Raw genomic sequence first — 26,477 nt, 5'->3', positions numbered from 1 at the left:
CTGATTCAGAAATAAGAAATTTGGATCAATGATAAATTAATGTAATAGTACATAACCAGAGATTTTTTTTTTTATTTTTTTTTTCTCAAGCGCCCATTGTACGAGGTGTATTCAATTATTTCGACATTTCGGGGTATCATAATCAAAATAAAGGACTCCATACTACCCATTACTTTGCGATAAAAGTAAATAAATAAATAAATAAATAAATAAATAAATAAATAAATAAATAAATAAATAAATAAGTAGAGTGCGTCAAAATGTAGAAAACAGGCTCTCTTTAAAATTTAAGGTTTATGGTATTACGGAAGTTAAATTGCATTTCAATCCCGCGAGACAATGTGCGCCATCTATCGTCCATCGTCCATCTATCGTACATAAATCCCAGAAGTCCAAGCGCGTTAGCATACAAAATGGCGTCTCAACTCTGTCGAGCCGTCAGTAAATTGCGGCCAGCATTACTTGTCAATCGTGGCGCTGTGGCTTTGCAAACTGGAAATCGTATGCGTAAGTAACTCAAAACACTTGTAAAATTCGTAAACCATGCTTGCGTGGTACATTCACGCGTTCTGGGTACTTCGGCTGGTAGATTTATTGAACCGGCGACACCGCTGCAGAACTACAAATGGAACGTGCACCTTGTCTGGGTTCAATATTCTACGGATCGTATTGTATGATTTCTTTTGTTTAGCGACTTCAATTATTATGAAACTTGAAACTTATTTGGCCATATTTCAATGTATATATCTGTGGTTTGTTTGAATGATAATTATGCGACTTTGAAGCGATAAGAAAACAGGGTTTCCCTGTGACCTCGCCACGACCCCAGAAATTGAGCAGACATTATTTGTGGACAAGTAGCCTGTGGACGGCTTGTGTAAGCGTTATAGGGCTTGACGTTAAATTAACTTTCTTTTCCCGAAATGTATGTTGTCTAATAACATACTGTATTATAGTCACTGTCTGTTGTAATGCGAGTTTCTTGCTTGTCCCGGGATATTGGCCTACCATTAGTGTCAAATTGAAGCCCTGCTTCTTTAAGTGGGTTAACAATCGTTTGCTTGGTTGTGTAGGAATATCACGACAAAATTATATACCCAAAAATTCAAGTTTGTCAGCTTGTTGACTACTTGTACCTCTGAGGCTGTTTGAGGCTGTAGAGAATTACTATGGCTGTGAACTAATTTGTTGTCTCATGACTTACTTTGTTCTTGCACATGTTTTGTTTGTATACCATGAATTTCATTTTGATTTCATTTCAAAGTGTCAGTGCTGGTATTAGAACTAAACCATTCAGCAAAATAGCAAGGGATGTGCAGATTTCTATAACTAGTTTGATCAGGTTGAATGGGAAATTTTGTTGAAGTTTATGATAAACAAATTAACAATATTGTTGGTTTTGAGAATAATAATTATATAATTGTCAGATCATGCAACATAAATTTACAGTATATAAATAACTTAAACGCTTTTGCTGCTGTACATAATGCACACTCTACATTACATTTCTATAAATTGTTTCTTTGAAGAATCACGAGTTGCTTTAATATTTTTCTTTATTCTAATTAGGTGATTAGTATCTTGGTACCCGGTATATGGTTAATCTGTATACATAGGTGATCTTTCCACCGTATGCAGTAATCTTCCCTACGCTTTGTAGCCCATCTTTCCATCTTATGCCGTGATCTTCCCCACTAATATAATGTTACCCCATGCTATGATCTGCCTTTCATATACAGGGCAAGCCATGTGCACTGTTTAATCATGTTTGTAATGTGGATTTAATACTTTAAGATTCCATATGTTTCTACTGCAGTAAGTAAAGATGAAATGCCAGGACCCTATCCAAGAACACCGGCGGAACGAGCCAGAGCTGCTAAGAAATATAACATGAGAGTAGAGGATTATGAGCCATATCCGGATGATGGTACCGGATGGGGTGACTATCCTAAATTATCCTCAAATCATGTTAGTTCTAGAAGTAATTGGGATGATTGGGATTTCCCAGAAATCAGGAGAAATTACGGTGATGTGGTAAGTTTTTGTGTTCTGTACATTAAAGCAGGAGGCTCGTCACCTGCGCATGCGCAGGTGACGACTCCCCACGCTTTAAAAGGTGATAGGTAAACCAGTTTGTTGAACTCTACTTGTACAAGGATAAGCCAGATGAAAGGGATTAAGGGATTCAAAAGCAAGTATTGAACATGCTGTTGACGCTTGTGTGCGTAGAACTCAATGGGAGTCTTTGCAGTTACTCAGCGCGTGTCTGTGTATGTATATTTCATGGATATCTCAAGAATCACTGATCAGATTTCAGTGAGACATGGTACATGTGTACATAAGTGTAATGTGAATGATGACCTCTTGTTTTCAACAAAGGTCACTGCGCATGAATAACGACCTCATTTATGGTCTGCGCAACTGTTTAATATTTCATTGGAAAATTGTTTGTGTAATCTGAATATTACGGTCAGTACACTAGTTTAAACAATCGGCAACTATCATAGAGTTTAAACGCCAAGAGCACAAAGGAATTAGGAGCTTAACTTAACTAGCAATAAACAATTGAATTTAATAGGCTTATTTTCCGTCAGTGCTCCTACCTTTCTACCTCCATGCATGAACTAAATGACAATATTTTCACTTTTCTGTAGCATTCTACCGTAAACATAAATCAATGTTTTGTTTTTTTGTTCAGTACCATATAGATGAAGACATCATGTGGAGAAACAGACCATTCTGGGACAAACAAACCAACCCACCATTGTAAGTCTGATTTATTCATACTATTCAGTGTTATAGCAACCCCCATCAGGCCATCTGGAAGATTATTTTGTTTTTCATGGTTAACAACATTTTTAATTTTAAAGCGAGAGGGTCGTCACCTGCGCACAAACGAATCGAGTCCAAAACAATAATAACAAGTCATTGTCAATGACACGTCCCCGTTCCGTTCATATTTGAGTGACATGTACATTCAAAGCAGATCATGACCGAAATGCACCTGCATATGTACAACACATTGTACTAAATCTGAACAAAATCCATCCATGCATGACTGAGATCCGGTTCCGGAATTGTGAAAATACGTGATTTTGATGCATTTTCGGCCTTAAAATGGCCATCATTCAGCTATTGTTAAGCGGATCATGAAACAAATGCACATATCTATTTGTGACATGATGTACCATGTGTGTGTGTGTGTGAAGTTTGAACTTGATCAATCCAGACATGTCTCGGATACGGATCCAGAACTGAATTCTTTAAAACAAAATGGCCGCCAGTCGACCATTTCGAACTTGATCCGGAAAAAAAAATGACGTGCATCAATGTTCTATTATGTTTAATGTATGTACCAAATTTGAACGAAATCCGTCCATGCATAACTGAGATCCGGGTCCGGAATGGTGAAAATGTGCGATTTCAATGCATTTTCGGCCTTAAAGCGGCCACCATTTGGCTATCGTTAATGAGATCATTAAAAAAGTGCATGTGCATATGTCCCATATAATGTGTGATGTATGAGTGAAGTTTGAACTTAATCGGTCCATGCATGTTCGAGATACAGGTGATCACGGACGCACGCACGCACGGACGCACACAGGGCAAAACATAAGTCCCCGTTTTCAGACTACGTCCGAACGGGGACTGACAACACATGCTAAAAACACAAAGGCTCATGGGTAGACGCTTGTTTGTAAACAATGACACTCTATAGCCATGTGACAACTCCCCTCGTTTTAATGTCTTGTGTCTAAAGTGAAATGCACCAAAACGTTTTTTTCTTAATCAAGCCATTATCAATTCATGGATTTTTATTAAACAATACCATTACGTAAGAAATGTATATAACCTTGAGATTTGTTTATTATTAGTACATAAAAATCATTGTATTTGAGCTTTTATCAAGCGTCTTGACCTTGAGTTGTTATGGACCTGATTTCTCATGGTTCCACATAGTATAGTGTGTACTTATGGTACAACAAAGTTTTGAATTCATGGAGCTATGTAGCATATTGCCAAGTCTTCAAAACAGTTAAACAATGTCAAGCATGGATACCGGATTGTTCGGTTAATTATATTGCAAGATGTCAATTACAAACCTTGTTTTTTTTTCAGTAAAATAATGGCTGCACAGCTGTTTGGATTCTTGACGGCAATAGGAGTTCTCTTCTACCTTGGCAGCCGTTACATTAATTTCAGGCCTGTTGTAAGTATATGGACAACTTTAATTTTGTGGGTATTCATAAATAAATATGAGGACTTGGACTTTCAGAGACATCAAAGGCAATTGTCTACATGCTGAAGGAGTTTGCTTTAGTACCTATAGAAAAACACAGATTTTCAAAATGGGTGCCCTCCCAAGTCTGGAGCTCAATATCTGTTTCCTCATGTGAGTTGGCCAAACAGCATCCATATTTTATCCAGATCTTATTCACATCTTAAACTGCGTCTGCGTAAATAATCACAAGTTGCATTCTGGAAGTAGCATTATTCTCTGACTGGATCAGCTTGTCATGTGCTGATTCTAAGAGACCTCAATAGACGACTTTCCCGGAAGTCAAAGATACTTGGGGTGTAACATAAACTTGCACGCATGATATTGTGCTTCTGGGTGTACCAATTGACGTAACAAAAATAAAATTCTTTTCTATCGACTATCAGCAAACTGACTTGTTTGTATTTTCCGCCATGACAAAGCAGTAGTATATTGCACCCCAGTTTTGCTACTTCCGGGAAAGTGGTCTATGCAAATTGTGTAATCATTTAATGAAATGTTCACTGAGAGCAGCTGTGTACAAATTACCAGAGGCTCAATCTGCATGATGTACCATTTTTGTCTACTAGATGTGTGGGTGAGAAATAAGATGTGATTGGTCAGTACCAACTTCACTGACACAATAGTCACAATGATTGGCACTTTATTCTTCTTTAAGCACCATCATTTTTCCCACAAAATTTTGGTACATTTTGCCTGTGTTTATGGTTTATTTTATAAAAACTTTTTGATAAATTTTGGTCCAAATTGATATCATTTCCTATTGGAAACAAGTTATGATTCAAATTATAAAAACAATTTATGTTGGTTTAAAAATTTTTTGTGACAAAAGTTGACTAGGGGTTAGTTAACATCATTCTAAGTTTGTGTTCTGTTTTTGTTTCAGGCACCAAAACAGTACCCGTACAATAATTTATATCTAGAAAAAGGAGGCGACCCAGAAAAGATGCCAGAACCAGTCAAACATTATGAATTTTAAAATAATTTTGTAAGAGATGTAAATAGGGTGTGACCAATAGCGGATCATTTTTGAGTTTTGTTTATTTTCTCAGATATTCTTATTGTAGGTGGGTGTGAACAGCAGATGATTTTGTACCATTTCACTATAATTCAGTAGAACAGGCACTGCTTCAAAGCAATAGAAAATGGCAGTTTGGGTAAATCTCAAAGCATTCATAATCCATAATTGAAATTGTAACATCATTGGCAGATAAAATATACTATTGGACCAGCACAGTTAGTTGTTTTGTCATTGAATCAACATACTTTAAGTTTATCAGGGCTGCACATCAAGTCCTAATGCAATGCAACCCCATGTTATTTTGAGTGAAAAGTGTACATTGTCTTCCTGTTCCATTCCGAGGTTTCAAACTATGGCTGTGTTCATATTCGTCTGGTACAAAGTAGAGGTAATCCAAAACGGAAGCTAACAGTACTGTATTATTTGATAGGAATGCTGCACAGCGTGTAATGTTGACCTGTAGGGAATTGTAATACCAAGGTAAACGATGTACGATGTCATCGCTTTAAGAACGACATGTTTTGGGAATATAGATACGTCAGTTTGCATAATTGTTATGTATTCACTTCAAGCGATATAGAGATACAAATTTGAAATAAAATCTCTGAATGTGATTAGTCTGTTGCCGCATTGTATTATTAATTTTCTAAGCAACAATGACAAGGTCAGCATATATACCAATATATGGTGAAATTAAAATGTGCATTGCCACTCTTTTACTGGAAGTGTATGGAATGGCAACTTCATAAAGGCAGAGAAGCCCAAGTTTATACATATATTATACAAAGTAGAATTTGATGCGTCAAACAAGCTGCCCTCAAATCTTGGGACTGGGTAGCCAATTTGGGGCAATCTTGAAAGTAATTTTGCATTGACTTAGTGTTGAGAGAATCACATGACCATATAGTTCAGGCTTTAATTCTTTAAAATGTGCCACACTTGCATTCACATGATTTTACGCACCAGAATGTAAATATACATTGTTTATCCAAAATTCAAGTTTTCTTTATTTTGAACACTGTTTCTGAATTAAAAAAAAAAATTATAAACCATGTTGTTCAATAAATGCTAAGACAGTTTACAAGAATTTACCCACAACAGAATGCTTTAATCGTAACTGTAAATCAACTCCAAAGTATACAATTATCTATAAATTTGGTGAAATATCGGGTATTTTGCTGGCTCTGGAAAGTTGGAAACTCAATACCCTGCATGTTTATTAAATTAATACACAACCAAAAACTCATTAAAAATGTAATTCGTCAATCATTAACATTATATACACAAAATTCCAAATCTTTGAAAATCAATTGTGAATTTCACATTAGTAAACTTGTAAGTAAAGCACCTGTGGAATCAAATTCCAAAACTTCCAACCATAAAAGACATTAACATAAAAATTAGGTGGATGTAAATTACAAAAATTCACAAAATACTTAACTGCATGGATTAAAAAACTTGCAAATAGAGACATGTGTAAATTATTGGTTTTACCCCTGCAAAAACAAAATGCACCCTTTATAAACACACTGCGTAGTGATTAGCACTTATAATAGATTGATCATAAAATGTGATGAAGTTTGATCTGTATGTACTGGTGAGGGGAATTCACTACGGAGCATTTGTGCAATTAATCCCTAGACTCAGTTTTCAGAGTGGGCGTTATTTATATTTGCTCGACGGCTACCCCATTTGAAAACAGTCAGACTCTGCTCGAGTCTGATTGATATGCAAGACAAAGCATACACTGTACAATGATTACCTAACTTTGTTTCCATGTACATGAGAATTTCACCAAATTTAGATTTTTACAGATAAACAAATTTGTTCATTAGGTATCAGGGTAGTTTGATCAAACACAGTGCGCATCCACTCCATTTTGCTATGGCGAGATTCAAGGTGGTGTTTGAGACGACAGCTGACAACCAAATATAAATAATGCCCCTTCTGACAATGCCATGAATCATGGGTATTGTGCAATCGGGGCTAATCTGAATATATTGGGGGAAGGGGACATGTTAGAAATGAGCTACATTCTTCAGGAAAAAAAAAAAAAGCAACAATATTCAGATTCACAAGGCAACTAAATTTCAGAAAAGTTGAGTAAAATTTCAAGAATGGAAAATTATTACAACACTCAAAAAAGGTTCTTTTGGCAGATTTGTAAAATTAAGGCGTGCTGGAAAGTGGTCTGTAACACAAATTCTGATTCCCCATCTGAACACTTATGGATCAAGTATGAAATTTTGAGCGAGTTAAACAAATTTTCCATATTAAATAAACTTGTTTTGTTCAGTGTTCTAATTGGTCAGGAAAGCTTTGTACGAACTATCGGTACACATTTCTACTTGAATCACTTCAGTGATGTAAAAAGTGAAAGGAAGACTGCTCAGAGTCGCTATTGTTTTGATCTATACTCGTTGATGTCAAATGTTTTTGAAAGATATATTCTAAATTTGTTGACTACACAATTACCTAGTTGCTACGAACAATATTACCCCCCCCCATCTAAATCATTTCACCACTAGAGGGCAGACATACTACAAGTAACACATACTTGACATTTTCCTGAGCTAAATATTTTTTTCCTACAGTAGAATGTTGGCATTTCAAAAAAAAAAATAGTTTTATGAAAATCCAGCATATTTGATATGTACAGAATTTGTTCCCAAGGTAACATTAATAACAAACAAAATGTTCATGGATAAGCGATCTCTTTTGATAAATATCACAAGCCAAGTGCTACATCATGTTATATACAATGCATAAAAGTTTATGGTTTGTTTACACTAAAGTGATACTTAAAGCGGGGGAGTCGTCACCTGCACATGCGTCAGATGGCCATAGCGTGTGATTGTTTATAAACCCACGAGCCTTTGCGTTTTTAGCGTGTGTTGTTATCGTCGCTTGGGCCTCAATTCCTGTGCGTGCACAGGTGACGACCCTCTCGTTTTAAGTTTCCCCGTGGACATCATAGACACCTATGGATGAGGAAGAATTTGTTGCAAACATTGTTGACAGAAAAAGCAGAATTAGCTGGTTTTTGTATAATTCGTAGCTCCTTCCACCTGGAATGCTGAAATTAGAATATTATACAGCTATGTCCATCTGTTTCATATTGGAACTTATAATCTAACATGACTACCATTCCACTTGCATCTCTTCTGAATCTGAGATCATGTATTTATGCCCCCCCCCCATGTGCAGCATTTAAAACAGCTAATGAACAAAGTTTATTATTTAAGACGTTTATAATATACTGTAGAATACTTTATTTTCGCTTGGAATTTATTTCCACTTTTTTCGCTGAAGGGATGATTCTGTGAAAATAAAATCCAGTGAATATACATTTCACATTAATCTAATCAAAAATCAGTGAAAATAAATTCCAAGCAAAAAGCCCAAATAGCCTTTTCAGCGAAAATAAAGTATTCCACAGTACTCTAGTATGTGTAACCTTTGCATATTAAAACTGCCATAACTAGGTTTAGAGTGAACCTCTCAGATTCAAGGCTACCTGACTCTATACATTAATAGTATACAATACTTGACAATTCTCTGGAATTGAATACTTCTCAGTACCTGTAAACTGTTATAGTTCTGCTGCTACATCTATTTCATAATTTGGGAGGACAGAATTTTGGGTGAAACATCAGATTCCCTAGGACCCTAGTGAAAGTCACTGTGACTCTCTAGGACCCTAGTGAAAGTCACTGTGACTCTCTAGGACCCTAGTGAAAGTCACTGTGACTCTCTAGGACTCTAGTGAAAGTCACTGTGACTCTCTAGGACTCTAGTGAAAGTCACTGTGACTCTCTAGGACTCTAGTGAAAGTCACTGTGACTCTCTAGGACTCTAGTGAAAGTCACTGTGACTCTCTAGGACTCTAGTGAAAGTCACTGTGACTCTCTAGGACTCTAGTGAAAGTCACTGTGACTCTCTAGGACTCTAGTGAAAGTCACTGTGACTCTCTAGGACTCTAGTGAAAGTCACTGTGACTCTCTAGGACTCTAGTGAAAGTCACTGTGACTCTCTAGGACTCTAGTGAAAGTCACTGTGACTCTCTAGGACTCTAGTGAAAGTCACTGTGACTCTCTAGGACTCTAGTGAAAGTCACTGTGACTCTCTAGGACTCTAGTGAAAGTCACTGTGACTCTCTAGGACTCTAGTGAAAGTCACTGTGACTCTCTAGGACTCTAGTGAAAGTCACTGTGACTCTCTAGGACTCTAGTGAAAGTCACTGTGACTCTCTAAAATCTCAGTTAAAATTTATACAACTCATAGGACTAGAGTAAAAGTGAATGTCACCCCCTTGTGAAAGTCACTGTGACTCTAGGACCTAAGTAAAAATCACTGACTCCTTAGGACCACAGTGAAAGTCGCTGACTCCCTAGGACCACAATGAAAGTCGCTGACTCCCTAGGACCACAATGAAAGTCGCTGACTCCCTAGGACCACAGTGAAAGTCGCTGACTCCCTAGGACCACAATGAAAGTCGCTGACTCCCTAGGACCACAATGAAAGTTGATACAACTCCCTAGAGTAAGTAAAATTAAAATTGTTTATAAAATACGCATATAACAATCATTGCAAATGAATGCCATCAAAACACTGATTGATGGCGATAAATGATTCATCCAATGGTTGTGATGCAATCTTGGAATACTTGACTGTGATTACTTAGTGACAGAAGAAAAGATGGAGCATGTACCAAGAGATGAATGAACCCAAGAAGAAGAAAAATGTCACCAGGTTTCATACTGTGAGAAAGAGAAGCAAGAAAATTAATGATTATTATGAGAAATGGAATAGAACTAACAGCATCTATCGATGTGTTATTAGTTGTTAATGAACTGGCAGATAAGTGAATGAATTGGCACAGTTTTTTTTTTCCCCATTCATATTGACTATCAGTGGTGGCCTTTAGCATGCATGTGTTAACAATATGTTGTTGCAAATAGTAAATATAGAACATTTAAAAAAAAATCTATTCTAAAATAAACATAAAGCATATTTAAAGGGCAACGGTTGTCACGTCGCGTTCTGTTCGATGGGATTCATAGCGATGTATACATCGCTTGTAAAATACATTGTTTACATGAAATTCAAACACGCACTGCGCATCAACCACCACCCTTTATCGAATTCATACAATTATTGTATGAAATATTCATGCATTAAATATTATAAATTACTTGATTGGCACAAATAGTCACATTACACAATTTTAAAATTGCACTTTTATATTTTGATTAATTTAGCTAGTAAATTCCAGCTTGCCATGTTTGTCTATATAGTTATGTGGTTGGCATAGAACAGTCCACCCAATCAATCTAAAACCTATATAACACAACATTTCAATAAAACCTCACACCTGGCGAATACTGTAAAATACTTTATTTTTCGCTCTGAATTAAACTTCGCTATTTTCGCTGAAGGAATGATTCAGTGAAAATAAAATCAGCAAATAGACTTTTTTTCCCTATTTTCACATTCAACTCGTCGGAAATCAGTGAAAATGTGAAAATAAATTCCATACAAAATGCCCAAAAAGTCTTTTCAGCGAAAATTAATTCCAGCTAAAATAAAATATTTTAAAGTAATCAAAATATTATTTTAATAAGAATCAATGATTCACTTCTGTGATATGAAAAAGAGTTCCCGCATAGATAACTCTGATTGGTTGTGTTGACGTTCATTTAGAGAATATGGCTATAATGTCAGCAAACAGCAAATAAATAGGACCACAACGAAACTGTGATTTACAATTTTAAGATAAATTTGCAATTCTATATAGAAATGCAATTTAAAGTCAATTAAATTGCAACTCCATATACAATTGCATTTTAATTGAAATAAATTCTATGTAGTAGAAAAAACATATTAAATTTACAAAATTAAACTAGCATTTTGTATTGCATAATTATGCAAAATATCATAAACTGTATGTATATTATTTTGCATAGATTATCTTTAAATATTTAGGTAAGGTATGTACAGGTTACCATACCTAACCCCTTTCTATATTTAACTATGCAAACTTTTATTTAATAATAAAAATTTATGTGCATATGTATAATATTATGTATGTGTGAAGTTTGAATTGGCCAAGGCATGTCTAAGATATTAGGTCTGCGCGCATGGACGCACTTGTGGCTCAGTGGTGGCAAATAAATGTGCACACTGACACATCAAAACAATATGATTATTGTTAATCACATCACAGAAGTGCTTCATTGTTAGATGGCGCAAATTAAAATATATCAAAAGTGGCTGAGATGTGTTTTCTACAATTTTGTAAATGTCACAGACATATACATGTACAGTAATAACAAAGCAATAACAAAACATAAATAAAATGATTACAATATTAAAGCAAGTTTCTCACAATATTTACAAAAAAATATATATATTTATAAAATAAAGCAAATAATATATAAACATGCATCTTCTTTCAGTAAATAAAACACCTGCATTTAACAATGTGAGTTTAAGTAATAGCCATGTGGACGGACATGTACATAAGAAATTTACACTGCATACCATCTACTATGCGTATATAAGTGCATGCTCACTTTTTCATTAAAATTTGTTTTTCTAAAAAAAAAAATATTTCTTTTGAAATGTGCTGAATTTCTAAACTGTTTAAAATTCTTCATTTACATGTATTTACAATCAGTCGCTGTTTTCAATATAAAATAATCAGTCATAAAAAAATATAGTTGTCCAATTCTTTTTAAAATAATCAGTTTTCATTGTATTCATAACAAAATTTTATATAAAAAAATCATTTATCTCGGTCAATCAGTTGTCATTGTGGTGATAAAACATAGTGATAAAGTCATATTGTTTATAAAATGATGACTTAAATTAATAATGTGTCATTGTTGATACAACAATCAGTTATTTCTTTGTTTATACTTAGCATTGATTACTAAGTATTCATGTCCGTCATCAGTACCTTCTCGTGTGATCTTTATTATACGACACGGATCGTGCCGTGAAAGATAGTGTTGTAAAGTATCCCATCCACCGCCAACACGTACCATTACATGTTTACCTTTCAACATCTTTAATAAAATTAAATTATAGTTATTAATCAAAACTGAAGCGATACTAGTGTTACATCATGTTAATTCTTTAAGAAAATGTAAATATGGACACCGCGTTATCAGGGGTTCATAAGAATTCAGTTGGCCAATGAATAAATTGTATAAGCAAGTGGAATGTGGTGTAAAGTGAGTGAAATGTGGTGTAAAGTGAGTGAAATGTGGTGTATAGGGAGAGGATTGTGGTATATAGTGGGTGGAATGTGGTGTATAGTGGGTGGAATGTGGTGTATAGTGGGTGGAATATGGTGTATAGTGAGTAGAAAATTGTGTATAGTGGGTGGAATGTGGTGTATTGTTGGTGGAATGTGGTGTATAGTGAGTGGAATGTGGTGTATAGTGAGTGAAATGTGGTGTATAGTGAGTGAAATGTGGTGTATAGCGAGTGGAATGCGGTGTATAGTGAGTGGAATGTGCTGTATAGTGAGTGGAATGTGGTGTATAGTGAGTGGAATGTGGTGTATAGTGAGTGGAATGTGGTGTATAGTGAGTGGAATGTGGTGTATAGTGAGTGAAATGTGGTGTATAGCGAGTGGAATGCGGTGTATAGCGAGTGGAATGCGCTGTATAGTGAGTGGAATGTGGTGCATAGTGAGTGGAATGTGGTGCATAGTGAGTGGAATGTGGTGTATAGTGGGTGGAATGTGATGTATAGTGAGTGAAATGCAGTGTAGTGAGTAGAATGTGGTGTATAGTGACTGGAATGTGGTGTATAGTGAGTAGAATGCGGTGTATAGTGGGTGGAATGTGGTGTATAGTGAGTGGAATGTTGTGTATAGTGAGTGGAATGTGGTGTATAGTGGGTGGAATGCAGTGTACAGTGAGTGGAATGCGGTGTATAGTGAGTGAAATGTGGTGTATAGTGAGTGAAATGTGGTGTATAGTGAGTGAAATGCAGTGTACAGTGAGTGGAATGCGGTGTACAGTGAGTGAAATGTGGTATATAGTGGGTGGAATGCAGTGTATAGTGAGTGAAATGTGGTGTATAGTGAGGGAAATGTGGTGTATAGTGAGTGAAATGTGGTGTATAGCGAGTGGAATGCGGTGTATAGTGAGTGGAATGTGCTGTATAGTGAGTGGAATGTGGTGCATAGTGAGTGGAATGTGGTGTATAGTGGGTGGAATGCAGTGTATAGTGAGTGGAATGTGGTGTATAGTGGGTGGAATGTGGTGTATAGTGGGTGGAATGCAGTATACAGTGGGTGGAATGCAGTGTACAGTGGGTGGAATGCAGTGTATAGTGAGTGGAATGCGGTGTATAGTGGGTGGAATGGGGTGTATAGTGGGTGGAATGCAGTGTACAGTGAGTGGAATGCGGTGTATAGTGAGTGAAATGTGGTGTATAGGGAGTGGATTGTGGTATATAGTGGGTGGAATGTGGTATATAGTGGGTGGAATGTGGTATATAGTGGGTGGAATGCAGTGTATAGTGAGTGAAATATGGTGTATAGTGAGTGAAATGTGGTGTATAGTGAGGGAAATGTGGTGTATAGTGAGTGGAATGTGGTGTATAGTGAGGGGAATGTGGTGTATAGTGAGGGAAATGTGGTGTATAGTGGGTGGAATGCAGTGTACAGTGAGTGGAATGTGGTGTATAGTGAGTGAGATGTGGTGTATAGGGAGTGGATTGTGGTATATAGTGGGTGGAATGTGGTATATAGTGGGTGGAATGTGGTGTACAGTGAGTGAAATGTGGTGTATAGGGAGTGGATTGTGATGTATAGTGAGTGAAATGCAGTGTAGTGAGTGGAATGCAGTGTACAGTGAGTGAAATGTGGTGTATAGGGAGTGGATTGTGGTATATAGTGGGTGGAATGTGGTATATAGTGGGTGGAATGCAGTGTATAGTGAGTGAAATGTGGTGTATAGTGAGGGAAATGTGGTGTATAGTGAGTGAGATGTGGTGTATAGGGAGTGGATTGTGGTATATAGTGGGTGGAATGTGGTATATAGTGGGTGGAATGCAGTGTATAGTGAGTGAAATGTGGTGTATAGTGAGTGGAATGTGGTGTATAGTGAGTGAGATGTGGTGTATAGGGAGTGGATTGTGGTGTATAGTGGGTGGAATGTGGTATATAGTGGGTGGAATGCGGTGTACAGTGAGTGAAATGTGGTGTATAGGGAGTGGATTGTGATGTATAGTGAGTGAAATGCAGTGTAGTGAGTGGAATGCAGTGTACAGTGAGTGAAATGTGGTGTATAGGGAGTGGATTGTGGTATATAGTGGGTGGAATGTGGTATATAGTGGGTGGAATGCAGTGTATAGTGAGTGAAATGTGGTGTATAGTGAGGGAAATGTGGTGTATAGTGAGTGAAATGTGGTGTATAGCGAGTGGAATGCGGTGTATAGTGAGTGGAATGTGCTGTATAGTGAGTGGAATGTGGTGCATAGTGAGTGGAATGTGGTGTATAGTGAGTGAAATGTGGTGTATAGTGGGTGGAATGCAGTGTACAGTGAGTGGAATGCGGTGTATAGTGAGTGCAATGTGGTGTATAGTGGGTGGAATGCAGTGTACAGTGAGTGGAATGCGGTGTATAGTGAGTGAAATGCAGTGTATAGTGAGTGGAATGTGGTGTATAGTGGGTGGAATGCAGTGTACAGTGAGTGGAATGCGGTGTATAGTGAGTGAAATGTGGTGTATAGTGAGTGAAATGTGGTGTATAGTGAGTGAAATGCAGTGTATAGTGAGTGGAATGTGGTGTATAGCGAGTGGAATGGGGTGTATAGTGGGTGGAATGTGGTGTATAGTTACTGGAATGCAGTGTATAGTGGGTGGAATGTGGTGTATAGTGGGTGGAATGTGGTGTATAGTGGGTGGAATGTGGTGTATAGTGGGTGGAATGCAGTGTAGCGAGTAGAATGTGGTGTATAGTGGGTGGAATGTGGTGTATAGTTAGTGGAATGCGGTGTATAGTTAGTGGAATGCGGTGTATAGTGGGTGGAATGTGGTGTATAGTGGGTGGAATGTGGTATAAAGTGGGTGGAATGTGGTATATAGTGGGTGGAATGTGGTGTATAGTGGGTGGAATGTGGTGTATAGTGGGTGGAATGTGGTGTATAGTGGGTGGAATGTGGTGTACAGTGAGTGGAATGTCATGTATAGTGAGTGGAACATAGTCACTGAAATTGAATACTCACTCGTACAAATATAAGTCTACCTCCAATATTGTATCTCCCTTCAGATACTTTCCTCATTTCAAATGGCTTCACACATTTACATTTACTTGACATCTGGCGAATCTGTATATAAAATAAAAAATAACTGTATAGCTGAAAAAACACACAATGTAGAAATCCTCATCTTAATACACATGTGAGTAATTGTACCATGGCTGTCTTAAATTGGTTAATGGGCGATCAACAATTTCAATGGTTATAATGCGGTAACTTGGTTATGGTATGTCTATGCAGAAAAACTACCCAGTACTTTGAATAAGTAACAATTGGATTACAAATTAAGCCAGAATTACCCAATTCATGACAGTTATAGAACAAATTAGTTAAATCATGGTCACTAGAAGGCTTTGGCAAACAAACCACTAATTGACACCTGAGCAAAGACATGAATTAATGAAGGTGGTTTAAGATAAGGTGTACTGTACTGGCACTATCAGATTATATCAGATAAAGAGACTGGACTATGAATCAAGCGGAGATGACACTGAGATTAAAACATCAGGCATCAACAAGCTGTGAAGGAAATTAATATGATGGTAAATTAGCAGAAACATAATTCAGAAAACCAGATTGCCATCAGATCTGTGGTTTAAGCATCCATGAACAACAAACCAGGATTATAGCTACAGACCTACAAGCTGACTCGACGAAAGCATTTACAACTGTGTGCATACACTTCCAAGGAACACCTCGCTTTGAGGTAACACTGTTACCCTAGTGAATGTAAATACCACAGAGGGCGCTACATCACATTTTCAGCTTGTGAATGAATAACAAACAAACTAACCTCTTGGTCCAGCCTTTCTGCAGCTGTTTTAGGCCTGACTTTCTTTCCTGGTGTTTTTGATGCTGATACCGGCCTCTTCTCTTCCTCTTGTTCAATTTCTTTTTCTAGCTTCACTAATCCCGGTGGTTCTATTCCATATTTGGATGCTATCCTGGCCAACTCGTATATACACACCAACACATCTTTTGGTTGCTTCAATAAAACTACATAACATTGAACGCTGATATCAAATTGTCTGATAAATTTTAACATCTTCTGCCAGCCCTAATTTTTTCTATTTATTTTGGTGCTTTGAGGAGGCTATGTGTAATACTGTAGAATACTTTATTTTAGCTGGAATTAATTTTTCGCTGAAAAGACTTTTTGGATGTTTTGTATGGAATTTATCTAAGTTGAATGAAAAATTTAGGAAAAAAGGTATATTCGCTGGATTTTCTTTTCACTGAATCATTCCTTCAGCAAAAATGGCGAAAATTAATTCCAAGTGAAAATAAAATATTTTACAGTAAATTGAGCCATGAATCAAATCATTATTACATTGTTCATGTGTGTCAGAACTTAATTGTCGCTCAGTTTTGTTTCATCTGGACAACTTAAAAAATTTTTTTTACATCTTTATTTTGAATGTCTACACCAGAATAGATGTTTGTGTAAAGACCTTATCAAGACACTTGTACACCATAGAACGCTGTGCAGATTACGAAATAGAACAAATATGGACAATGCGTGTAGACGATAAAACAGCAACTTTAGTCACAACTGTGCTAATTTGTTGTAGCTTTTTCAGTGAATCTCAAGAAAGTATTGGAATTTCCCAAGAACATTGCAGTAGTGTTTTTTTCATGATTTTGAAACTTTCACCTCTTTTGCCCCCAACCTGACACGAAGCCTTAGTTCTGATTTAAGATGAAACAAACACAATGCATTTCCTAATTTTCGGTTTTGTATGCTTTTTTTCTTTGTTAAATAAATAAATATTATTAATTAAAAAAAAAAAGCATTTACAGAACTTACCAAGTCCCTCTGACTCAAAGAGGCAAGCTTCTGGAACTCCATATTCCTTGCACCAAGCTAAAAAATTTGCAGTGTTATCTCTGGCAAAAAATGACCCTACACTGGCATTCTGTCTGCATTTGATTTTCAGTTTTGGAAGTTCCTAAAAAATAATTTTAAGACTTATAATCATTGATTGGTTTGTGGATGTATTCTTGGGTTGATAAATAAGGTTGGGAATTTCTACTGGGCCCAGAAATAAATATGAATGTTTCAGATCATGTGTGTCAGATTTTTTTTCCAGTTTTGTCAAAAATTTTGAATAAATAAAAAGAAATAAAAAAAAAATTTAGTTGTCTTAAACAACACAATAATATTTAAAAAAACAAACAAGCTGGCATAAATTCTTGAAAAAAAAAATTACCATTCTATGTATGTCACACAATAGACGTGGAAATCTCATTTAGAGTGTGAGCCACAAAACTTGTTTTTTGCAGTCAAAAAATGTTTTTTGGTTGTTTTTTTAAAATATTTTTGTTGTACCAGGCAACAGTCTCGGACATTGATTATCACGGCTGTCTCTCCTGACTTTTTTTTGTATGTGCAAATTGCAAATTGCAAGTGCAAAAAGTGTTGTATTCTCTAGCATCATAATGTTCACACTGACCTATGTAACTGGTAACTAAGGACACAATGATGGTAGAGAATAGAAAACTATTTACTTGCAATATTAAATTTTATGATTCTCAGTTTCTCTGGGTGATGAAACTTTTTTAAATGATGACCATTTTTTCAAAACAATAAATCCTTCGAAATTCCTGGTGGCAAAAGTGACATAATTTGTAATAACAAAGAATGAATTCACAATTGATGACTGGTGAAAGATTAGCCCAGAATTTATCATTCATATATGTGCTTTTTAATCAGTATTACATTAATTAAGAAAATTATTCCAATTTAATGATTTTTACCTCACTGATAGCACCACTTTTTTGGCATTCCTCCGCTTTCTTCTGGATAACTGCAGCTAATTTACATGGCAACACCCCGGTACAAAGAGATTCAAAAAAGTTTTCACCGGTGACTTCAATATCTGAAATTAAAAATACAAACTGAATCTCAGACCGAATGACAGAAATAATTGATTTTGATACAGTTTTACATTAAAATTTGGTCATCTTGAAATGTATCATAAAACAAAAGCATGTACATATGTATATTATTGTGTGTTTATGTGAAGTGTAAACTAAATCTATAACTGGCCTGGGCATGCACTGGGCAAAATCGTTGATATACCAGGGGTACATTTGCGTATTCGAATGTGTATATTCCCAATATTCGAAGATATACGTTAGTCAGCGCACACGTACATTCAACGTGTGTACGGGGAATACGCAACGTATATTCACACATTCGGAACATACTGATACGTAAATATACACAGCAGTATTATATTTAAGCAGGCCGGAAGTATACAGTGCACACATTAACATACACATAATGCAAAACTGTCAAAATACGTAGCACATATGTACGTATATTCCACGATTTGTATACATAATCATGATATCCGTGTATACTGAATGTATACCGTGAATATACACAAAATGTACATCTGTGTATACAATTGCAACAATTTTACCCAATGATGTCAGAAATACAGGTGTGAATAAATGGACGGACGCACACACAAAGAAATTTTGTTCAGACTACGTCCAAACACTATTGGTAAACTGTGTAAAATATACAGCTATATCTTATGCGTTCACCTACCAATTAGCTTTGATAACCAATCTGCTAAGTCCTCTCTAAGTGGTGCTAAACTAGCTTGAGCAGATGCTGCTATCTCTTGTGACATCGCCAGTGAAGGGTCATCATTGTGATCCCCGTCCATTTCTTTCAAACTGTGTTTCAGAGTAAACAACAACAAAAGAGAACCAACAAGTTAAACAAAGTATCACAGCACTTTCGTTTTCGCTATATATTAGTACATGTACAGTAAAGGGCATAAAACTGTGGTCATTAGAAATGTTTTTATAAATATACATTTTTATAAATCAAATTGACCAATCCGGCAATGGTACTGTGACACAAACACTGGTTATGTTGGTAGCCTCAGTTGCTACATCAAATGAAGGGATGTGCACACATTATGAGTTCAGCCAATCACTATTGACTACCTGGATTTGAATGAAAGCTGATGATCGGAAATGTTATGTATTTACACAGTATGAAATGTCTGAACACAGGCAATGGTGTGTTTGGTGTGTGTCATTGTAGCCAAATGGCACACCTTCGTAAAAGTGGTTTGAACTAACCAATTCTAATCATGTAATGATCTCGAGATGCGCATTGCAAACCAGTCAGCAACTTAGCTGGCAATGTTGATGTTTTGGTGTTTGGAATAATATGGCGGTGACAGTAATAAATGACAGTGTTCTCCCCAGGAATTTAAACCACTGTGACGGGCTAATTTGAATATTACTTGCATATCATTTACATAATAATAGAAATTGACCAAAGTACATTTACACCCACACCATAAACTACATATATTTTATAAACACTTATTTTGGGCACTTTTGTAATATTAATGAGCTCGGTCACAGTGCAAATATTGTCGTTATTGGAGTCAAAATATTACGTTTCACAATTTAGAAGAGATTGAATTTTAAAATGAAACATTCGCGAAATGCAAATGCTGCAGACTAAAAGGAAACAAATAAATTGTAAAAGGTTAAAGGTTAAATGAAACACATTTGAAACGTTTGAGCCAGGATTATGTTCACGACTTTCATGATCTTATTTACTACAAAATTCTCCTTCAAAAAATCGACCATGTAATTATTTGGCGGATTGCTGGTTATTATTCTGACCATCAGCTTCTACAACGTTTACATTTACAGTAATGAACAAATAACACTTCCAAATGATCATCAAAGTTACGCCGTGACATAACTTACTTCACGATGTTATACACCTGTTATACCAACAATTCCTCATACTCATGATGCCAACAACACAGATCTGCCATGATAGTTGTGACGCATTAGTTGACCAGCATGTGTACTTTGACCCGATGGGTCAAAAACGCCATTAACCAATTAGAATGCCGCATGGTAATGCCAGTAGAACTCAAAGTTTTCCGAATGGTAGTGATCATAAAAATTACATTGCGGAAGTAAAGTGATGTCGTAGCACGATGAGTTGGTATGGATTTCAGATAAAAACTGCATGATCATTTTCAAAAGAGGTGATTAGCAATTTTTAAAAGGTAAAAGAAGTTTTGAAAGAAGAGTTTTTACATGATTCACGATGATAACAGTTGAAATGTGTTTTACCCAATCACGCAATAAACATGTTGTTTTTTTTCTTGAGTAGCGTAAACTGATCGTGAACTCCGCTTTGCCCATGTTACATCGGGGTGGAATTGATTTTTAAAGAATTTTAGCTTTCAATCTAAAGACTGCGTCTATCGTCAGAAAATATTTACTTACTTACAAACAAAGAGGTGCTAATTTTACAAAATTGACTTGTATTGTTTAATTAGCCGCTACCACATCATGTGACTATTGTTTACAAATTATTATCCACGACTGGCATGATGCGTGTCGGTCGGTACGTAAGTATAATAACGATATGACGATAGTCGGAAGCGTTTCCGTGGTAGTCACTAATTTTGAGTGCCGGTCGGGTCGACCAGCGTGATGAGATCTCCAATGAAAAAAGCACTGTGGCGGCCTTGCTAATCACTGTGGCGGTGTCAGACCAGTGTGGCGGCAAATCAAAGCACTGTGGCGGGGCCGCCACGCTGTTTACATCCTGGGGAGAACACTGAAATGATGTTGATTGTTGCTTCCAATGAATATTTATGTTTGATCGACGTAAAACAATACACACATTCGAACACAAGACAGAATATGCAATAAGGTCAATCCTTTTGTAATAACTATGGTACAATCCTAGTCTGCCAATCAGATGAATACATGGACCTGTGAAATCTGTTTAAACATTTAATTTCAATGGTTCAGATTAATATATTTCAAGGCCTTGCTGCAACCTCACCCCTACAAACATGTGTTTATTCAACATTTGTTATCACAAACCCCTTTAACTTGACTTTTGATCTTTCAGAAACAGTGACTAGGTTTATTATTACAATTCACGTTATTTAACAGGTGGTTTTTATGGTTTAATGTTTGTAGGAAATACACTTATTTATTTTTAAAATTATTGTTAGACCACACATTTGTCCGCATTTAAATTAATATGAAGATACGTCTCTGCGTCTCAAAGATTGTCAAAGTCGTTGACCTTGGTCAGTTGTGCTGTAAATATACATGAATAACGATTTCTTCTAAACATTGCATTACATTAAAATCGAAGGGCAGTGGTAATAGGGTACCACAATAAAGACATGTAGATGTGGAATCCAGCAGAACAGAAATCAACAATCGCGTTATTAATTACTATGATCGTGAACTTCGTTGTCATTAGAAACACATGTTGAAATTCAACAAATTCAAACGATATGACTAAACCGAAACTAAACACTGGCAGACAGTATGTACTACACTAGTTCAACTTTCTCAGTGCGCGTTCCGGTACGTTATTCACACTTACCGTTCAAGTTATGTGGGCGTACTAATGTCCGTATTCTGTTAGCGTCTGTCCAAAAAGACGGCATTTTATTCCTTCTTTCCGTCCGATTCTCAGCAGGACCCCATGATTACCTTCGCATTTCTTCACATTATAGAAGCGACTTCCGCTTGTTTGTTCGTGCGATATTTGCTCCAATGTAAGTTGAACGTCAACCTTATTTGAACCCTGTGGCTGACCAATAACATCGCATGTATTCTGAGAAATTATTCCTTTATTATTAGTGAACTAATGAGATAATATTTATACCTCATTTCCTCAAAACTGATATTAGCGTTGGAAAATAAATAATTTGCCATTTTTAATCCAGCAAATCAGTGTCTCTCGGGTTGTGTAGAAAACTAGGAGCTAGAGGATAATAATAATAAATTAATTAAACAAACTTAAATTATTCAAATTGAAACTTGAGGTTTATATTGGCCGACTGAATGACATTGGAACGTTTTCAAATTACGTCACAAGTTGAGCACTGAGCTCGCTCGCTGATTGGCTTGTTGGATTCCAAATTATGTATGGTGTTTCAATAATTTCTAACTTTATTTGCTTTTTTTTTCTATCTTTGTTACAGTCATTCAATTGCTGTCTCCGAAGGTCATTATACTTGTCATTGTCATGAGTTTGCTGGCCAACTTTCTCAAACGTTTCAAGCAGACCTCAAGTAATCAGTAATTCATCAGTTTCATGAGTGACAGATTCAATACATCATTCCTATAAATCGCGCCCTCTAGTGATGGCACTTCTTTGACGTAAACATGACATATGTAGGTGAAGAAAGCGTCGTTCACATCGACCATTGTGTTTTGTTTGTAGTCGTTGGTCATCTAGAATATAGTAACAAAAACATATTCTCCATTGATGGACAATTACTGATCAAAACAGCACCGTAGTGTCGTCATAGAAGCATCTCATCACCAGAGGGCGCGATCTATAGAACAAGTCACATCAGAGAATCCTCGGGGGCGGAGCTACGTCACGGACGTTCTACGTTGCTAAGACGCGCACCACTGTACCACGTATTTCTATGGGCTTTGTGCGCGCTGCTATGGAACGCCGGTGGAGCCGGTGAAAACTCGAGAAAACAACACAAACTCAACTTTGAAGTAATCCTGAACAACCAAATTCATATATGTTACACACGTGGGGCTAATCTTGTTACACTGTTCAGGGAACTCTCAACAACCATTGCAAAGTACCGTTTTCTGCGAGTTTTTTGGTCTTTGTTTTCACCGCCAGGGTTGCCAGGCGGTAGAAAATGCCCGGATGTCCGCCCCCGAGGATATATAAGCGTCAGAAGTGTGCGTGACACGAGTCAAAACGGCAACATCTCTTTTATAAAATTGAAGTTCACAAAACCCATTGCATTTAAACCAATTCCATCACATCAATACCCTCAAACTTAGTACATCATTACACACAGACAATTGTCACGAGTCTGTTTACAGTAAAGCCATGTAGTTTCTATGACAACCACATCATTGATGACATTGGGCATAATTAATTGATTAATATATTTGCGCAAAAAAAAGTACCCTATATCATTCAATAAACTTTGGAACGTATTGGACGTGACCCTGCTGTTCGTTGAGTGGTTCTTGCGATATTCACGGAAGAGATGAAAGTTGGCAAATTGTTATATACATGTATTCAGTGGCGGCGGCATAGCGGGGGAGGGGGCAGAGAGAGCAGTCGTCCCCTCGAAAAAATGTTAGTGGGCGTCGCCCCTCCAAAATCAAGCTGAAACCCTTCATGTCAGCAAAATTTGCCCCTCCATATGCAGGAAATAGCGTTTCCGAGAGTCTAGATTTCATAAAATGTTTAAGGGGAAGTGTGATAGGTATTTTTGATGGTTAAAAACCTTTCACTTAGGTAACCGGGATTCGGTCGTTTCCACGCTAGGCTGACAAAAACACACACCAGCTTCGTTCATGTTCCCAAACGATTCTCCGCCAAGTCCCTGGTTTTCACCCGAGACAGCATTAAATCACTCTTTATTTCTTGTCACTCCTTAACCAATTACAATCAGTATAAGAGACTCCAAGGCCTTGCCTTCAAACAAACAACCAATCACATGAAAGTTTTACACATCATAATCAATTAATTACTCGTCAAGCTGTCTAGAAAAAACACTACTATATATTGTCAACACTAACTAATATTGATGGGGTAATAGTCTCGCACTAACATTCCACAAAGATACCACCTTAGTTAAAATCGCAAACAAAATTGGTTTAGGATTACAGCTACTGTATTGTATCTTAAAAACTGCAGAGTCATAAGATGTTTTTGGTTGATTTCGACCAGCTCGCCATCTGGTCTTGTCATTAACCTTTATCAGTATATGTCATGGCAACCACTGTCAAACTGACTGAAATATAAATCATGACAGAAGCATGCCCGGATAAGGTCCCATGCAAAATTTTGTGCCGCCGCCTCTGATATTACAGTGAGAAAAGCCGAGAAACATAGTCCATTCAGGTTTTGATCTTTATATTGGCCTACGATTTATGGAACACCTAAGTCCAGTAATATCTTTTTGTTCTTAGGCAATGACATAGTACATGATCATGTCGAGGTTAATGATGAAAGTACAGAAGGCATTGGTTGTTATGGTCCAAATTCAAGTCTATAATCGTATGACCAGCCCACCAACTTGTATTCAAACGTTTAAAGCGGGGGAGTCGCCACCTGCGCCTGCGTCAGATGGCCATAGCGTGTCACTGTTTACAAACAAGCGTCCACCCAGGAGCCTTTGCGTTTTTAGTTTGTGTTGTTATCATCGCTTGGAACTCAATTCTCGCGCGTGCGCAGGTGACGACCCTCCCGCTTTAAATTAAACAGTGTGCATGCAAGCCTGTAAATGTACTTGCAGCGAGAAGCACAGAGAACAAGACGCCATTTTGTAACATGTGGGGGTATCCCGAATATCTAACAGACGATAAAAAAAAACGATTTCACATTAACAAAAAATTGAGTTTGACAGTATGTCTATGAATGAATCCCGATTGGAAAGGATTCACGTACAGTGGAGACACATTATCTGAGGTGCATATGAGATTCGCTTTTGAAATACCATCTTGATATCAAATAAGGTCACCATTGCAGATGCTTCACCTATATCCTGGTGCTTGGAAATAAGTGGGACATTAGAAAATGGAGTGTCCCTATAATAATGACGTATCTCGACGAAAGACAAAACAACAAACGCAGAAATGGAAAGTACACAAAAGTGGAAATAACAACATACTCAATCGAAATTCATAGTCCAAAGAAAATTTACAAATTCAAGAACTCATAACAACCAAATAACTGACAAACAATAAAGAAAGACATTGTACACATATCCAAATCAATAAGAGAAAATTATATATGAACCCCATGTATTTCGCACAGAGCACGGTTAGTAACCGTCCGGGGTAACCGTGCACAGAGTGAGCACTGCTCCACGCATGCGCGAGATATATGGGTCTCATATAAACAAAGATGGTGACTGTGCAGATCAACGAATACAAACTAAATCATTACCAAGCTTTAATTAGGTAATTAATTAAGTGATCGGAAGGTATCGAAGAAGTCAACGGTGGTAATTTGTACAAGTCTCGCCCAGGTCAAACCTCTAACTTGTGAGTTTCCATTAGAAGCGCGCATTGGATTGTGGGAAAAAATCACGACGAAACTTTAGTAATACTTCACGCCAGAAGGTATTTGTGTTGAACATGTAGCAATTTCCAGAAGTGTTTATAGTCAACCCACTATTTCTGAAATTGCCAAAACCATGGAAATCACCGCTGAATGACTGCATTCGCAGTTCAGACTATATCAAAATTACCCACAATGCAACACTAAATGATATGTGTGGACATTCTTGTCAATTGAATTGATAGAATCATTGATAGTCATGAATCCGATGACAAACATTATATATTTTGAATATCCTTATGAATATTCTCGGGCGGACATCCGGGCATTTTCACCTCCTGGTAACGGGCATTGCGGTAAAAACAAAGGCCGAAAACTCCCAGAAAACTGTACTTTGGGATAGTTGATAAGACTCTACTCACTGTGTATAAACAAGATATATGTGCATCATGATCATATATATATTCGGTTGCTCAGGGTTACTTCGAAGTTGAGTTTGTGCTGTTTTCTCGACTTTAATAGCTGTTTTCACCGACTACGACCGGCGTTCCACAGCGCAGCTTGCGAGGAGCCCATAGAATTACAGATTAGAAATACGCCGTTGTGTTCGCATTGATTTTACAACGGTGTATTTCGTTTGCGATCACACGACATTAAAAACGACGGCGTAATTTTATATTATGCTTGTGTAGCTCGCCCTCTGTAGTTATATCCGTGTTTGAACATATTCGTACCATACCACTACGGTTATTATTGTTAATACTTCCCTGAATTTTGACTTCAAAGATTTTACTTTTCGATGGCACTGTTCTGCG

At 36.9% G+C, this 26,477-nt stretch overlaps 2 protein-coding genes across 3 annotated transcripts; one reads left to right on the top strand and one right to left on the bottom strand.

Moving 5' to 3' along the window:
- Positions 1-376: 376 nt before the first annotated feature.
- LOC100368377 (NADH dehydrogenase [ubiquinone] 1 beta subcomplex subunit 8, mitochondrial-like) lies at positions 377-5,515 on the top strand. Its single transcript, XM_002736367.4, has 5 exons — positions 377-507; positions 1,817-2,034; positions 2,699-2,766; positions 4,120-4,210; positions 5,166-5,515. Exons 1-5 carry the CDS (start codon positions 414-416, stop codon positions 5,256-5,258), a joined length of 564 nt encoding a protein of 187 aa, XP_002736413.1. The 5' UTR covers positions 377-413; the 3' UTR covers positions 5,259-5,515.
- Positions 5,516-9,469: 3,954 nt separating this feature from the next.
- Positions 9,470-22,139, bottom strand: LOC144343714 (growth arrest-specific protein 2-like). 2 transcript variants are annotated; one of them, XM_085506203.1, is made up of 8 exons: positions 21,991-22,139; positions 19,141-19,271; positions 18,339-18,460; positions 17,389-17,530; positions 16,375-16,577; positions 15,549-15,650; positions 12,262-12,370; positions 9,470-10,060 (listed from the first exon to the last, which is right to left on the bottom strand). In XM_085506203.1, exons 2-8 carry the CDS (start codon positions 19,259-19,261, stop codon positions 10,056-10,058), a joined length of 804 nt encoding a protein of 267 aa, XP_085362329.1. In that variant the 5' UTR covers positions 19,262-19,271; positions 21,991-22,139; the 3' UTR covers positions 9,470-10,055. The 2 variants fall into 2 exon arrangements, with proteins under 2 accessions (XP_085362329.1, XP_085362327.1); XM_085506201.1 differs by lacking the exon at positions 9,470-10,060 and having other exon boundaries at positions 11,889-12,370.
- Between the last annotated feature and the right edge of the window lie 4,338 nt (positions 22,140-26,477).

This window comes from Saccoglossus kowalevskii, chromosome 12 (assembly GCF_978046115.1).
Source record: "Saccoglossus kowalevskii chromosome 12, keSacKowa6.1, whole genome shotgun sequence".
In the NCBI taxonomy this organism is placed as follows: Eukaryota; Metazoa; Hemichordata; class Enteropneusta; family Harrimaniidae; genus Saccoglossus; species Saccoglossus kowalevskii.
Note: the sequence above shows the minus strand (reverse complement) of the source record. Positions and strands in the feature narration are given on the sequence as shown.